General features: G+C 35.3%; 1 protein-coding gene across 2 annotated transcripts in view; it reads left to right on the top strand.

Annotated features, from left to right (window-relative positions):
- The window catches only part of LOC149787822 (DNA helicase MCM9-like), a 198334-nt gene that overhangs the window by 115962 nt on the left and 63839 nt on the right, over window positions 1-18533 (top strand). For both annotated transcript variants that reach the window (XM_089974035.1, XM_089974037.1), the window contains one exon: window positions 16199-16279. In XM_089974035.1, the coding sequence (XP_089830161.1) occupies window positions 16199-16279 (81 nt within the window). The remainder of the gene's footprint in view (window positions 1-16198; window positions 16280-18533) is intronic.

The raw sequence follows: 18533 nt of genomic DNA, 5'->3' as shown, positions 1-18533 counted from the left end.
AATTAGTTGAGGTGGACAGAATGTTTGCCAGTGAGTTCTCAGGCCCCACATTTGGAGAAAACTTTGTCTCATAATCTTCTAAAATACCAAATTTGGCTCATCCATTTCAGCAGTTTGAAATAGTTGTCTATTAAAATTACATAGGAATCTGTCCAGTAAATCTGAAGATAAAACTGACAAGTATTTGCAACACAAAGGTAGACATATCACAGTGAGCAGAAGCTCTTTTGATTGTGGTGCAGATATAGAAGAATTATATCTTGTTACATTGTTGAGACTTTTTCATTATTGGGACACAGAGGGGGAACTGTATTTTTACAGTTTTAATTATTGCGACTCATCAAGGAGAAAGTAAAGAGAAGGAAACAGCAATATTGCAATATTGTTTAGAATTATTTTGTTAAAATATGTCTAAATGAATATTAAAAATCGAGTCCACCTTTTAGAATGAGACTAAATTTTCTATTTGTTAAAATGTGTGCTTTTTAAGTTCATTCTATCAATAATTTCTTGTAATGAAAACCAAAAATAGAGAGTTTGAAAGTACTGTAAAATAGTGAGCTTTCTGTTTAAAATTGAGTGTATTTAAGATCTTTTATTCTGTGAAATTTACCCTGAAATTTGGTTAGATCTGGAGTGTGTGTATTCAGCAAGTATGGTGTACGAAGAAAGTGTCACTTACTTGTCCAAATCCTATGTTCCATTAGAGACATTTAGGAAAAAACTACTTGCCCATGACTGCAGTTCAAATCAATTCATGTATCCCATACAACAGCTATTAACATTCAAAGCTAAAGAGTAAATCACCATCTCAACAATGTAGACAGACTGATGACACAACTGCAGAAATATCTGTCTAGGCCTAGCCTCACTAACCAATGTCACATTGGGATTTTTCAGAGGTTGTACAATATATTTCATAACATGCCAAATGCTTAACTCACATTTTTAAAAGAATACATTACAAATTTTGAAATGAATTTGTGACTAGAAATGGGATATGCAATAAATACAAGGCCATGTAAATGTTTTGTTTTTCGAGTCAGGGAAAGAACTTGTTTGTTAGGGTGTAGGAACATATGTCTCAGCCTGATGGCCTTGACATATTCTAGTGCCATATCAAACTCATTCTTTGTCCCATTCAGAACCAAACATATCTAGTTTTACCTATGTATTTATATTATGATCCTTTAATGACATGTTTGACATGTGTCAAGTATACCAATGCAGTGCTCAAAATGGAATATTGTGAAACATATTCAAGCCAAATCAAACTTTCTGAAAAAAATTTCAGATTAAAAAGAACAAAAAAACATATTTAGTTATTTACTAGTGTTTATGGCTGTGTTAAGTACATGCATTCCTTTGTAAGACTGCGAATCATCATATGATTTTCAAGTCTGAACTTTATGTAATATGCTTAAGTACACTAAATATTTTTCTCATTTGATGAATAAATATGTTTTATGTTTTCCTCTATTAAATTAGTGTAGCTAGTAAAAAAGTGTTGGCTCTAGTGTCAACACTTTCGATTTTTAGAATAGGTTTTCGGATGTTATTATAAATTGTGACTTATACAACGGTTAACATACATATAACAAATTCCTCTGCTCTGTTGTGTTGACCATTTAATTTTCAGAGGGGGTCCTTGATTTTATCTTCAGAAGAAATATTATCTTTTCTTTTATCTCAAGATAATTCATTTTTTCCCCTCAAATATAATTATTTTGGTAGCTAATTTACAGGTAATTGTTGTGGTTTGTATCATAGTACATTCAGAAACACTGTAGTATACAATGGTACAAAATTATTCATGGTACCCAGCTCTGCTAGGCTCATGAAAGAAGTTTGTGGGCCCTTCTCCCTTTCCTAAAAATGGAGGTGGCAGCCATAGGGAATCCCAAACTCTTGTTTGGTGCATCCCTCGTCCATCATTTTCCAAAGGTGTCCAAAATTGGAAATGAGGGTGGTATTTTTAGTCCTATAGGGTTGTGTTTACCAAATAAGGAGTTGCTGTGTGATGGTCTCCTCCAAAACCATGTTGGTGGTAGCAAATTTCAGGTGACAAGGTGGCATACATGCCCCTTCTCTTGGTGTGGAGTTTTGGAACATCCTTCACTGAGAAACCTTGAAAGGGATTAATCTCCAAGTTTGTCATATTCCTAGTAAGAAGAATATTTTGGTGGACAGTTTGTCAAGGAGAAGCAAGTTTGTCCTCACAGAATAGACTCTGCACCAATATATAGCAGAGTCCCTGTTTAGACTTGGTGGGGGGAGACCCTTGGTGGACTTGCTGGTGACAAGGCTTAACAAGAAGCTTTCCTGCACAATAGTTTAATGATTCTTCACCTTCAAGATTTGCACTCTGTCTGCCTGAACAAGTTTTCAAGCGAAGTTGCCAAGTGCATGATTCAGACCAAGAGATGCTTTGCATCCAAGAGTTATGAGGTCAAATGGATAATCTATTGCGATGGGTGCAGTGGGAAATGCATTAATTTTAGCTGTCCCTCTATGAATGATGTGGCTCATTTCCTTCATTTCCTTTTTGAAGAGAGAAGATGCTCAGTTTCTGCTATTAAGGGCTTTGATGCAGCTCTATCCAAAACACTCAAATTTTCAAAAGGGCAGGCTGTTGGTTTAAATTCTCACATCTCCAACTGTATCAGGTATTTTGAGCTGCAGAGATTTGTGTTGTGCTCACTAATGTCAATATGGCATCTCTTGTCCATCTCGTGGTCTTTAACAAAAACACCCATGAACCATTGAATGAAGCTTCTTTCAAGAACCTGACACTTAAGGCTGTTTTCTTGCACTTCTAAGCATCCACAAGCAGAATGAACAAACTTCATGCCTGTCTATAGATCAGGGGTGTCTATGGTTCATTGGCAGTTATGAGTTGTTTTTTTTCTCCTTTTTTTTAACTGAAAAACCAACTTTCTTCATTTGCCCCACTCTCTATATAGATCCCCAGTGTTAGACTTGTCTGTACTGGGAGTGATCAAGATCAGCTTTTATGCTCAGAGCTTTTCAGTTTTTTTTTTGCTCCTTTTTAAGGGAGAAGAAAAGGTAGGAAGCATATTTTCTTTCCCTTCATGGGCTTTGCTGATATTTTGGCCTCCACAATTTCTAGGTGATCCTGATGATCAAGAGAGTTTATCAGTCCCTAATTGAGAGGGACCTTTCATTCATTAGGTTGCTTCATGGGCATTTCTAATTCATTTGTGATTCAAATGTGTTATGAAGTCACTCACTGCCTTCTTCTACTTCTTCCTTCATTCTTTTAATACACCATTGTGAAGGCATTATTTCTACAAGGCTAACAGTTTGCACAAAATGTTTTTCACATGGATAAACTGGATATGAATTTACTCCTACAGTAAGGGTGAGTATTTCTTGTTAAAGCAGTTTTTTAAGTCATTGGCCTCCCACTGAACCTGCTAATGCAGGTACACAGTAACATATTATGACCATATAACTATTCAGATTCCCTCCTCCCAACCTGCTTTAATGTCCCGCAAGTAGTTTCTGTCCTTAACAAGATGATTACTTCACATTGGCATATGATGTGGAGAGCAGACTGGTTCTTTGTTCTCCAAGGCTAGTCTTGAACCTTCCAGAATATTCTTTGGGAGGATGAAAATCTTTATTAATCAGACAAGGGCAAGTCCATCCTGGGAAGCATAAAGTTTGCAGTAGTGACAGGTATGTATGTAGGTATTACAGAATTTAAAATTAGTTTCTCCATTATTAATTTTCCATTAATGTTTTTGAATTTAATTTGTCTCCTTCATCAGTGGCTGAATTCAAGTGAAACTTTTGGATAATGGTACCATGAGTCTAAATGTTATACACTGATGTGCAAGGATTTCTTTTTTGCTTAAGAATAAATCATTCATAAACAATGTTAAAGTTTTTCATTAATGTTTTTGAAAGTCATAATTCTTCTACATTGATACAACTGAACAATATTACTATCAGTCTAAAGTCTATTAAATGATATGCTTTCATATAATATTACTCTCAGTCTAAAGTCTATTGAATGATATGCTTTTATATAATATTACTATCAGTCTAAAGTCTATTAAATGATATGCTTTCATATAATGTTACTAACAGTCTAAAGTTAATATAATGATATGCTTTCATATAATATTACTATCAGTCTAAAGTCTATTAAATGATATGCTTTCATATAATATTACTATCAGTCTAAAGTCTATATAATATGCTTTCATATAACATTACTATCAGTCTAAAGTCTATTAAATGATATGCTTTCATATAATATTACTATCAGTCTAAAGTCTATATAATATGCTTTCATATAGCATTACTATCAGTCTAAAGTCTATTAAATGATATGCTTTCATATAATATTCCTATCAGTCTAAAGTCTATATAATATGCTTTCATATAACATTACTATCAGTCTAAAGTCTATTAAATGATATGCTTTCATATAATATTACTATCAGTCTAAAGTCTATATAATGATATGCTTTCATATAATACTATCGGGGCCCCGAGTGGCCGAGTGGTCTAAAGCGTTCTTCGTTACGGATCACTGCCATCTCACCGCTGTCTGCGTGGGTTCGAGTCTCGGATTCGGCTAATGTGGGTATGTGAGAAAGTTTGCCAGTAGCTTCTCGTGGGTCGGTGGTTCTTTCCCGGGTTTTCCCAGGTTCTTCCTCCACCATTAATACTGGCCGCCATGTATAGCCAATCGCGTGCTGAAAAATGGCGTTAAACCCAACAACAACAACAACAACATATAATACTATCAGTCTAAAGTTTATACAGTGTTATGCTAGGAGTTAGTGACTTGCCTATCTTGTCTGCATCAGTAGAAAATGTGTTTCATTTTTTGTAAATAATGTTAAAGTTTTGTGTAAAAAAAGATTTAAATATATATCTTAAACATCAGTTCATGTATTCATTTGAAACAATTGAATAATATTACTGTTGGTATAAAGCTTATTTGTTGATATGTGAAAAAGTCCTTTCTTATCTTTTTTGTGTACTTATGCATTATGATCAACAATGTTAAAGTATTTTGTGACAAGTTTTGAAAGTTAAATACAGAGATTATACTGAGAAGCATACAGTGATAGATAAGATATCAAGTCTATGATGGATTTCTGTCAGTGTTGATTCTTGCCTTACAAAAGGTTGAAATTATTCAACGTTGTCAATAAACCTTGTACAAAAATGAGTGGAAATTTAATGTCTATTTACTTGGCAAAAATAACGAATTTCAATCCTAAAACTACAAAATAATATTGTGAAAATTGCCTTTGAAATCTTGTATCTTCATGATCTTGGATGAGTTCAATAATGATGAAATCCATACATGAGGTGATTTTGCATCTGATTGGTTAACCTTGTTACAACTCTGGAGGTGGTATTTCTGATCCAATTTTGATCATACTTGGTACATATGTTTATAGCATAAAGATCTCAGACAGGTTTGATAATGAAACAAAACCCATGACTTAAGCACCCTGGTTTGGAATATTTGTGTGGGTGGTGTCATCATGAATAAAACCAAATTTATGTCTGCCACATCTCAAGCAGGCTGTATGTTGTTTCATACCAGATGGTAATTTCACCATTCAGACCTTAAGTTTAAATTTTATCCAATTGTGGCTGACCTCTCATTAACCTTTCTGTGATGAAATGGAATGTAAATTCCATGGTCATAAACTAATTAACAGAAAGAAGCAAAACCAACAGGTTTTGTAAAACTTAACAAATAATATAATTGTCAAAGTTATAAATGAAAGTGTGAGAGGAACTTACAGTATTATGAAGTGAATCCGTACTAATCCGGAAAGAGTTGTATTAAAGTCCAAAAGAATGAAAAGTTCCATATGAAGTCCAGAACCAGAAATGTATCGCCAAGAATCATGGTGTTGTCAAAAATTGTGTTGTTCACAATCAGCACTTTCTATTTCCACTGAACAGTTGAAACAAATGTTTTTCCTCAAGTAATATCTAAGTATAACAAACAGATCTGAAGACTTGATATTACAACAGGAACACAAGAAATAAGAATGATTCCAAGATAGGAACGAGATTTAATTGCTCAGTTTTCTCTTTATATACACATTCAAGGGTCTGTTGCAACTATATGTCGCAATATCACATGGCAGATCATACTGTTCAGTAAATATTTCAAAACACTTTGTTGTTGTTGTTGTTGTTGTAGGGTTTAACGCCATTTTTCAGCACACGATAGGCTATACATGGCTGCCAGTATTAATGGTGGAGGAAGAACCTGGGAAAACCCCCGGAAAGAACCACCGACCCAAGAGAAACTACTGGCAAGCTTTCTCACATACCCACATTGGCTGAATCTGACACTCAAACCCACGCAGACAGAGGTGAGATGGCAGTGATCCATAACGGAGAGGGCTTTATTTTTTGAAAATACCAGCTAACCATTCTGTCCAATGGGATAAAGGCCAGATCTTATAAACATGTTTACTGATAATTCTATTATTAGTAACTGTGAAGACATACATCAGCATCTATTTACAGGTCCTATGCAGTTTTGCATTATTTAATATCCTAGAACAGATCTTATGCATGTACACCACCAACTAAAGATAATCTGTTCAGTTTACAGCCATGAATAAAAATTAATAAATTGATAAAATCATGTACCAGATCCAAAAGCAGTCAATACTCCTTCAATAATCAGTCATGGATCAACAATCTATTGAACTTAGCATCAGAGATTACCTGGAAAGTTCTGCCTTTTCCCAGCCTGCTCAAAACAATTATGTCTGCAGGTCTTCCATCCATAAACATAGATGCTGAGCATGCACACCAGGCACATATGGAGCAAACCCTCACAAGCAAAAAGTTCTCGGAAGAAGTGGTGAACAGAATTACTCTGGCAAGAAGGCCCACTACTTTAAAAGCGCATGGTGGGATATGACGTTTTCTTTCAGTCATGTGAGCAGAAACACACTTTTTTAAATATGTTACCTGATCATAATGCCTTAGAACTACTACTAATCCCTTGCAACTCTAGCCTTCCCAGATTAAAATGTTTTAGTTGAAAAGCAGACCTAGGTGACAGATTGTGATCTCCTCTTGGTACTGGGATTGGCACCAATCATTTTAAATCGTCAGTTACTACTTAAGCATGTGCCGAGTACCATGCTGTCTACAGACAGGGAGACTTGCAAAGCATACAAGCACTTTGGAAGTTTCTACCTTAAAACAAGTTAAAGGAGTTTCAACTTCCAAGAGAAGTATACTCCTTCAATAAACATTGTTTTTTTTCTATTGTCAGCAACAAAATTTCTGACTTCTCAGCGTTGTCACTTTGCCATCTTCACATACTTAGGCTCATACCTGCACAGGTAGTAATGGCATCCCATAGTATTGCTATGATCATATAAAGAAGCACAGGTCTGGTTTATGATATAGAAAACCCATTTAATATTGTGTATAAATTTCAGCTATATCTGAATACATGCAGGTAAGTTTCATCTATTTTCTAATCTTAGCATCCACTTCATAGCTGTATACGTGACATTTTATTGATTTTAATTGTATATAATGTTATTGGGTCTTTCCTACAGGTAACATTAGCTCACAATGGACATTGTAGTGTCTACTTTATCATAATAATAATGATGCTTCAGTGCTCTTTTATGTGCGGGTTTTGCATGTATTAGAAAACTCATTTGTATTACTGTACAGCTTCCACCTTGTTCCGATCTGTACATGTAAGTTTTCTATGTTCAGTCAAAAATTGTCCTTCCTACAGATAATTTATTACAAGAATTAATTATCTTAGCATTCACTTGGTGTTAATAATGACACTCTAATTCTCTACCTGTACAGGCCATGTGTGCCTGTTTTACAGATATTTATCATAGTGTGTAATTATGCATGAATACTTCTAAATTCATAATTCAGGATGCATGCCACATTATGTGTAAATATTGACTGTCTGATCTTTTTTCTCTTGCATAATTAGATGATTGATGAGACCAGACTAACATCCACATTCTATATGTGTAGTTGTCTCTGGTTGTCCTTCTTTGAATACATGTTAGACTGCATATTAAGTACAGAAGTCAATGGGTGGCTTTTCTACGGATACTAAAGGGGAAGGCACAGAAGCATACCTTGAGGGATGAAAACATCAACAGCTTCCAGACAAAGGTTCAGAACTGTAACATTTACTGGGGTGTGAGATAGAGAGCAACAACAGCCTAAGTTACTGTCTCACATATTAGAATTATGGACTGGCTATGTAGGTCAATATCCTGCAGTCTGTCCCAACCTCAAAAATGGAACAATGTTATGCCTGCCAATATTGCCATGTTCCTTCTTGACCAGACTGAGCCATATAGCTCAGATTGTTGTGGGCCATGGCCACACTCCATCCTATAGTAACAGCCACCAGAAATATGAACTTCCACAATTTGCTATGTGCCACTAAGCACTTTCTACATATAATGCCCATCTTAGTGATTCAGTACCAAAGAACCCAGTTCATGAACCCAGTTATATAGCAGTCCGACATGCATAGTTCTAGGCATTTCCTGCGACAACATCTAGTCTATACAGTTTCAAAGATCCATCTAACCTGCATAAAGGGTTAGAATTGGACCTCAAAAAACCTAAAATTTCATTTTGACCTTTGAAGTCTAAAAAAGTCTAAATAAAACTGAAAGAAACCTAATTTTTTTTAAAAACATAAAAATATGAAACAATGATTAATGACTCAACCCTGATCCCACTAAATGCCTTTTTAGACATGGTTTTTCATTAGGATAGCCTAACGGTTGAGAAAGTGCACAAATTCGTAGTACTTGCATTTATTTGTTTTTCAATTATTTATTTTCACTTTTATCTTTAGTTTTGTTTTATTTAGAAACAAAATCAAAGCGTGCTTTATCAAATTTGGAATGTTATGCTCACTATGGAGATAATTTTGCAACTGGTTTTTGTCTTGGACTGCAAAACATTTAAAAATCTTGCAATTATCTTAAGAAATGTTAAAAATTTAAAATTGAATTTCACTTCTAATCCTGTGCATAGTGCTGCTAGACATTTCTTGTGGAAAATTTGCAGTTTATATAAGCACTCTCATAGATTGATCTTACCTGCATAGTGCCTCTTGACACTTCTGGCATATGATGTCCAACTCGGTTCTTCAGTTTCTAATAGATTTCTCTTCACTTGTCCTCAAGTCATTGCCACCCAAAGAGAGCCTTAATTTAAGTAATAGAATCTAACTCGTAAATTGTTGCAAGTGGAGTGAGCTGCCATCCTTGACATTCTTTTCTAAGTACTTCTGTACTACTAGGTAGGGGGCCCCGAGTGGCCAAGTGGTTTAAAGTGCTCACTGTTCCGGATCACTGCCATCTCACCTCTGTCTGTGTGGGTTTGAGTCCAAGGCTTGGCTAGTGTGGGTACATGGGAAAGCCTGCCAGTAGCTTCTCATGGGTTGTTGGTTCTTCCCTGGGTTTTCCAGGGTTCTTCCTCCACCAGTTATACTGGCCGCCATGTATAGCCTATCTTGTGCTGAAAAATGGCGTTAAACCCCACAACAACAAGAACAACAACATCATAATTGTAGTGGCCCAACATACTATGGCCATGGCCACAACAGCAGCTATGAACTTAAAACTGGTGGTATGAGATGCAATGCTTTCTTCCTCCTCCTTTCTTGAAGACCATCATAGACCAAGCTGTGCTTGTAACCTTAATCATCTAATCTCTTTAATGATCAGGTTGATGGAATTCACAAGGGTCCAAGCATACATTCATTTCATCTCTCAGTCTCAGATTCAGAGGAAGGATTTTCAGGCAGTCAGTAAGGGTCACAGGGATGTACCTTGAGCACAGGCGACTGGGAAGCAGTCCTACCAAATTTACAACCGTTGAAAACCACAGTTCACCCAAACTCAAGTGGAAAAGAGGCATAGGGAGGGAGATCATTTTTGCCAGCATTTTTTTCCACATGACCCTCCTTATCTGAAATGACATAACTTTCATGCCCTTCTTATCACAGATCATAGTTGGAGGAAGACTCAGTATTTCTCTGCCAAATGGGGAAGATTTGCCATCACTCCAATCTTTCTCTGCCAAGTGGTGAAGATTTTCCATGATTACATATCGATCCGACAGTTAGTTTCTGGGGGACTCTGTATCATGTTCAGTGCACCTACTTTGCCTAGGGTTCCTTCAGCTACAAACATGGCACTCTGCACTTGGTCATCAACCTAAGCACATTCAGTCAGCTCTTGTCCACACTTGGGTTTGCGATAGAATGCAACAGTGGGTTCTAAATACCATGTATTCAGTGTGGACTAGCAAGAGGCATGATACAGCTTCCTGAAGTCCTGCCTGTGATTTGCCTACAAAAACTACACAAAACAGCAGGCATATAACTTGTTACACTCATTCCCAGTCTCCTTGTCAACAAGGAAATCGCTGACCTCATACCTTTTCAAGATTAGGTCAACATATCTGGAACTCAGTAAACAGAACATCTCACCCAGGAATGAGAATTGAATTAGTACAGTGGTAGATTCCTTGCCTGCATGGAACAATCCATTCACTAGAGAATGCCATTGCCTGCTGGATTTTGTTCATTGTAGCAGCAGATGCCTTAATCTTGGGTTGCCTTTTCATGGGCGCTTGTTACACTAATTCTTTGGTCAGAATGGGGGCTAAACCTTTGACCATTGGACCAGCTTTCACAGTTGTCACAATATGAGGTTCCATCTTGAAGGTTGGGAAACGTCACTGGACTCACTTCAAGAATACCTCTTCAAGTTAAGCCTCCATCAGTCACAATCTGTATGGATGCAGAGAGAACTGGGGGGATTCAAGTCTTGTTTCATTTCAGGATGCGATTGGAATGTAGCCCCCTCAGGATGATTATTTTCATATAAACACTGTATTGATGAAAACTGTTTTGAAAGCTTTTAATTGGTGTCTAGAGAACCTGCATGGGCATTGGTTCTCATTCTGTCTGCCAGTCCCCAGACCATTGTATTCTTTGGGATTTTCTAAAGTGGTGTCTTCAGTGATAAATCCATTTAAGCTGGCTGATGTTTTGACTCTTTATCCAACAGAAACCAACTAATACAAATGAAATGGTCTCTTCATCCCTTGGTTTTCACTTGATAGGTGCCCAATGGGATTGACCTATGATGGACCTATTGGTGACACGGTCAAATACAACAACCCCAACCACTGTCTCGCGTCTTTGATCCAAAGATCTGGATAATCAATGTTTTTTCTGTAGATTGACATGACCAAAGGGATGTGCCTTTTCTCCAACATCTTGGGTTCTGAAGGTGATACAGGAAGAAAAAGAAATGGAGTGTCACTCTTCCTGATTACTCCACTTAAATGGGAAATGTTGGATCAACCTCATCAATCTTGAAATTTAATTGCCAGGAAATTGAAATATTCCCTTGTCTGCGTTAAGCAACTACAATGGCATGTGATACAGGAAGAAAAAGAAATGGAGTGTCTGCTCTTCCTGATTACTCCACTTAAATGGGAAATGTCAGATCATCATCATCAATCTTGAAATTTAATTGCCAGGAAATTGAAATATTCCCTCGTTTCAAACGTGGCTGTAGCAGCATCAGAAGCAGGATGTGACCCACATATTGGATGCTATTAACACACATTAAATTTAGCTGCCGAGAAAGCCCTGGAAATCAAGGCATTTAGTAAACTTTTTGGCAGGATCAGAAGAATTATCAGCTTTTTACCACCACAATTCATATTACCAAATTGACTAAGAAAGCAAACACAACATTAGCATTTCTAAAATGAAACCTCAGACAATGTCTGCAGACTTGTGGACGCACTGCCTGTCTGGTACTAGTCAGATTTGTGTTAGAAGATGGTTGTGTTGTCTTGGATCTGTAATACATTAAGGATGTTGACAGAATCAAGAAGGTTCAACACTAGGCAGCAAGATTTGTACCTGGTGACTACAAATCCAGAGAAGTAGGATGCATCACAAAATGTTATCTAACCTGGGTCTACCAACATTCCAAGACTGGTGTAGTAGGATTCATTTGACATGTCTCTATAAAGTAGTTGAGGGGTTAGTGCACGTTCTTGCATCAGATATATTTTTAAAACCATTAAGACAAAAATGCCAGATTAAAGCCAAATCATTTTCCAAATTTTGAAATTTTGCTGGAGATATTGTTTCAAGCCGAAGAGCAGCAGTCAGTGCAGAGAATGTTGATATCCTGCTATTTCTCTAGAAAAACAAAGACCATACTTTAATGTCTTCTTTGTGAATGCTGTAACTCTAGACTTGACAGATTCAGCTAGGACACTCAAACATTTTTCTTGACGAACATTCGTTGTTTGATCTTTTGTTTCAAAAACACAATTAAATAAGCTCACATGCTACAAACAAAACCAGTTCCATTTTATTTCAAGTTATAAGACTTTGTTTCTTCCAGTGACATTAAAGATTTAGTATTCTCTCTTGTTGTGGAGAGATTTAGTATTACAGTGTTGCAGAGTTATACATGAAATCACAGGGTTTTCATCAAGTTTGTTAGTCACAATACAGTACAAACATGATGTATTGCAATATATGCATTTTCCTGGCAATACTCGCCTCTAATACTTAGCACTGTCCATATTTTCATCTACATTACAGCCACATTTTAAAACATAATGCAATTTCACACCATCAGTTTCTGCAGTTTTTATTTGCATCAGTAACCAAGACACTGCCCATTCCAATTTTCACTGTTCCTTCTCCACACTGTAACCATGAATTTAAGTAGTTATCGCATCAAAAAATATTGCTTTCTTCCAATCATGTTTGATCTCCCTCCCAACGCAGTCTTTCTCCTGCAAGATGTCTTTTTCTGTAAACCTCTCACACCCTAAGCATTTTACAAACAACTGTTTTTCAAAAAAGAAAATTCCATAGATGTTTCTGGATGGTTCTGGACACTTTCCATGCATATATTCTAAATAAGTTGATAATTTCCAGCAAAGATTTCCTTCACTTCAACAATGAATTAAAAAAATTTCTACCCTGCAGTGTTACAACCGGAGGTCCACCAGTGTGATATTTGTTTTTTGCATGGTCTTTATTACAGAATCTTTTTAAAAATGAACAAAATTGTAGATGGATCAATTTCCAATACTCATGACAATGAAGAAGGTTTGTATCAATCATAATGGTCTGTTTTCTTTCGACACTTAATTTCTTCTCATGACCTGCCATGTTAGATTGTACTAATATAAATACAGGGCTGATTACACAGTTTCTGGGAAAGTAATTCCACTAAGTATAGACACTGCTTAAACTAGTATCTGCTTTATTTAGGGAAACATGTGTTTTTAAAATGGGTTAAGTAAGTGGACATGCTATGAAAGGGATAGCATCAAGCCACCTTGAAACATTTATTTCATATCAGTGATCTTAGTTTGGACTTCTGTGGTCCTGAGTTCTGACATATATGTGGGTGCTTATCAATACTCAAGTTTCCATCACTTCTTTGGTCACCGTATGTCAACATAAGAACCCTCTAGCGTATATAAAATATGGCATGAGGACTTGAAAAATCAGTACATAGTGAAATAAAACTTAAAAATGAAATTTTAACCAAGTTGTTCTAAACTTGTGCCAGACTGGACAGAGAAATTGTAGATGCCAGTATTTGATGAGAAGTGTTTTTACTTTGATGTAAGGTCAGTTATAGTTGGCTCTGATTTGCTTTTTTATCCACTTAACTTAGAATAGTTATGCCATGTGTCACAATAATTATTCATGTGCTAATTCTCACTTATGTCATCACTTGTTTAAACATAAGTTATTGAAGCCAGACTTCCTTGATCCAAGCAGTATCACCATGAATCAACAAAGCAAAGCCTATCCTTATTGGTCTGTTTCCCACTTCTGCCAACAAGGGTTGGTGGCCCCAAGTGGCCGAGTGGTCTAAAGGGCTCACCGTTCCGGATCACTGCCATCTCACCTCTGTCTGCATGGGTTCGAGTCCAAGGCTCGGCTAGTGTGGGTATGTGGGAAAGCCTGCCAGTGGCTTCTCGTGGGTCGGTGGTTCTTCCCTGGGTTTTCCAGGGTTCTTCCTCCACCAGTTATACTGGCCGCCATGTATAGTGTATCTTGTGCTGAAAAATGGCGTTAAACCCTAGAACAACAACAACCAACAAAGGTTACTCTTCCATTTTAAGAACAATGCATGTTAAGCTTAAAATGTAAACAAACACTAAGCTGATCTAGATAGATATGAATATTTTTAGTGTAATACAGCATGATTAAAAAAGTGAAATGATAAGATAGGACTATCCTCCAGAATTCGTATTGAACCAGCGATGTGACTGAGTTCAAACTAACAACCCCTGTTTGACTGATTACGGTTGTGTTAGTAGCTATGTGTTTTCTTTTTCAAGTAGTAATGGATTGTGTGACTTGGTGGAAGCTGAGATAAATCTCATTGTTTGTCATAATGTGTGTATTCACTGATATAATTATTGTCGTAATTTTGATGAAGAATTAGCATTTTGTAAATGAATTCATATTGAGCATAAGTTTGTTCCTTAAATGAAGTTCAGTAACATAAGCACTAGTTCATTCCTGCCACAGGTACTAAGTGATGTATTCTCTTTGTTGAGGAATTGACATCACATGTTACCTGGCTTGTAATCTCAGTGTCACTACACAAGTAAAAATACAGGTTCACATCTCTCAGCTAATTGGTAATCAGCTGGATTTTGAACTGCATAAATATCTATATTTTTGTATTTCAATTTATTTGTTTTACTTTAAAAGGAATTGGTAAAGTTGGTCAATCAGCCTAGGATTTCTTTTTCTTTAGAAATTTTTGCATGGGTAGATAAATTTCTCATTTTACACATTGTTATGAGTCTATGCTCTTAAAATAAGTAACAGAAAAAGTGAAAGGCAATAAGCTTTGTAAAATTTACAAATAGTTTATTTTTCTAGAATACAAAATGAAAATGAACAAAAAGGAACTTTAAGTATTGCTAATTAAATCCCAGAATAATCATAGAATTACATACACAAGTCTTGAATATAAAAGTATTGAATAAACTTCAGTAGAAATCCAAATTAGGTACAATGCTAAAGTTGTTGATTTGCCTGTGATGGCTTGTAAAGTATTGATTTGCATTTTGTTTGTATTTCACTATGACTCCAAGACTCTTTGTCCAAGAATATTAATTTAGAGCACTTTATATTTCCAGGGAAGAATATTTTGAATTAGCTTTGCCCACATCAAAATACTGCACAACAGTGATAAAACTTGATTTTGCCAGATGTTAATGCAAGAATGAATAATAATCTTTCCACTAACAAGATTATATAGTCTTCCACTTTACCTCGGGTCACAATTAACATTTTCTAAAAAAACAAACATTGCCTAATGGAAAATAACCTTCTAGAAAGTTCTTACTTAATGTTTACAAAATCAAATATTAGCTATAATTAGAAATCTATCAATAAAATTATAATATAGAACCTTGACTATATCAGGTACACCAGGTAAATTGTTGGCGAATTCCAAAAACTTATACTCGGACCCAAATAAACATATTTACTTCTAATAATAATTATCCAGATATTAAACACATACACATAGAGAATATTTTAGCTATGTATTAGTTGTTTATGGAATAAAAAAAATAATCAATTATTCAGGTTAAGTAGAAAATAAACTTGATTTTGGACACGATTAAGTCCATCATACAATGTTACCTTACAATTGCATATAATAATAAAAAAACAAAAGAACTAACAACCAAAAAATGTAAATTAAATATGCATAACAATATCTGGCATGTATGTTACATATATGGTATATTTTCACTTCATTTATCTAATGAAGTTAAAATTACATGATACAAATTAGAAAAAATAAAATGTTTTTCTTTCATTTTAGAAAAGATTTTGATACTTTTCATTGCAGTCTAAATCATATTGTGCCTCAGTTAATAATTATTTAAAATATTTGTATTTTGCAAGTTACAGCTGACTTGCATTGTAATTGAAACAGTGGATTTTTTTTAACAGTAAGATAGCATTGTTTGGCAACATGACATTCCAGGGTTTTTGGAAATTTTCCAACACTGATTAGAATTTTTTTATTTTTTATTACAAATTTACAAATCATATCATTCTACATTTCAGGCAGGTCTTGTATGTAAATTGAACACGAAGACATCCATTTTGGCAGCCACTAATCCAAAAGGACATTATGATCCAAATGAGGTTTGTTGTGTCAATAGTATTTTCCTATGCTTGTTAAAGTATTTTAACTAGACTATTCAAATTTGCATTTTGTTTTCAAACTACTTTCTGTAGAAGTATACCAAATAGATTATACCCTACTTTTGACTTTAGAATCTGTCTTGCTTACAGTTTATAATTCATAGTTAACTTGATTTTTGTCTTTGGTATGATCTACAGTTTTTATCTGATGCATGTTAAGGCTTCAAATTTTCTTGCATTATTTTGAAGCACATTGAAGATAATATACAGTAGAACTTTGATTATCCATCAGGGTGCGGGACCGAGACCATGACGGATATGAGAAGAGCCAGATAATATAATATGTACATGAAAAATATTATACAGTAGACTGGGTCATCAAAAAATCACAATATCTATATATGTTCTTGTACTTGTTTTTAATATTTTGACATACAATGCCCTGACGGTTAACAGAGACTGACGGTTAATAGGGTGACGGATAATCAAAGTTCTACTGTATGCAGAAGTATATAAGACACTTCAAATCATTGTAGAAAACACTTTTGCTTTTCATTTTATTCCCCAAATATAAACCATTGCAGGTGGTGCTATGTATTTTTTTTTATTTTGCATAGTATTAGATTGTCATTGAAATAAGAATTTCCCAGGTTTTCCTCACTGGCCATTTAAAAAAAAAAAGACCTTGTATGTCTTAGGTATTGTTCAAAGAACTTTATTTTGGTGTATGATTGATGGGTGATAGAGTATAGAACTTTTGCACATATAAAACTGCAATCTACGTTTGGTCATTTTCACTTCCTGGACTTCAGAGGTAAATTGTAAAAGAAAGCGCTGATAACTTTTTTTCCTTTTTATGTTTTTTCATTCATTTGTTTAACTTTCAGAAGTTGGTATTGTCTAGTCTGGCAAAATTCCTTTTCACCCAATTTAATAACTGCTAAAGATAGTGTACTTTAGACTAATTCGTGCTGATTTTTTTGAGCACATGGGAGCTGCCATTTTGGTTAGCTATGTGCTTAGATCGTGTACAGTTTCCACAGGAATATTGTCCAAAGAAATTTCAGCCACAGTACATGAAAGGAACAGGTATGCCAGCATTCTCTCCATTGTGCAGTTTGCAAATGCAGACAACTTCACGTTGCACACCTGTCTATCAGCAGTACTTACTATCTGTAGAGTAACCCCATTTCAGCACACAAAGTTGTTTGATCTTAGTTTTATAAAATATTAGTGTGGGGGATCCATTTTACATTTACAAAAATCAATTATACATAAAGCAATGATTGGTTCAGAGTAATCAGTTCTCCAAGATCAGAATATTTTGATTCTGGTGAGCCTCACAGAGGTTCAGAATAATTGCTCTTACAGCATACATACAGTTATTTAGAGTATAATTGGTTTAGAATACAGTGAATGCTCAAATAGTGTATGTACAGTTATGTACATACAATTGGTTCAAAGTACAGCAAACACTATAACAGCATATGTACTCTTATTTGTTTTCTTTATGTTCAGAGTACAGTGAATGTTCGATCAGTATTTGTGCAGTTATTTAGATATAATTGGTTCAGAGAACAGTAAATGCTCTTATAACATATACAGAGATGCTGCCAGGCTGAGGGATTGCAGGTTTGTGTAATATAGAAAAAATTGCTGGTCTCACAACTTCTCAAAATCAGTTTGGGAAAGGTCAGGCAAATTATTTCTGATTCCTACAAATTATTTTACCGAATATGTGCTGTTTCTATTGTTTTGTTTAAAATTTGGTTCATTTTTATTAAAGATGAAAAATTATAAATAACTGTTTGTCATATTACTTCTTGGTTGTCCATTTGGCAGTGATCTCAATTAAGCTATACTTTGTCAGATTTAGTAATTGAATACAAGCATCTGTATGACTGAGATCAGCTGCATTTTTTTGCAGAAACTATCAGAGGTTTCTGATTAAAATGTCTTTTAGAGGGGTATAAGAAACTGATCCATTGCTCAACCATAACAGTTGTATAGAGCAGTGGGTTTCATGAACATCAAAATGGAATATAACTGATTTCTTTACTGTAAGATCATCTGCTACAGTTGATACTATAAAACAAGAGGAAAGCTCTTGTGTTCTGATGCAAACTGAAGACATCACACATACCAATGAAACCAATGACATGGAAATGTCTGTACCTTGTCCACAGCACATGGAACCAGAGGCTGAGAACAAGAGAAAAAAAAAGGAACAGAAATTCCAAGACAAGATAACCTA

This window comes from Sinohyriopsis cumingii, chromosome 11, assembly GCF_028554795.1.
Source record: "Sinohyriopsis cumingii isolate HCF-2022 chromosome 11, ASM2855479v2, whole genome shotgun sequence".
Taxonomy (NCBI): Eukaryota; Metazoa; Mollusca; class Bivalvia; order Unionida; family Unionidae; genus Sinohyriopsis; species Sinohyriopsis cumingii.
This window is presented reverse-complemented; position numbering and strand designations above follow the sequence as displayed.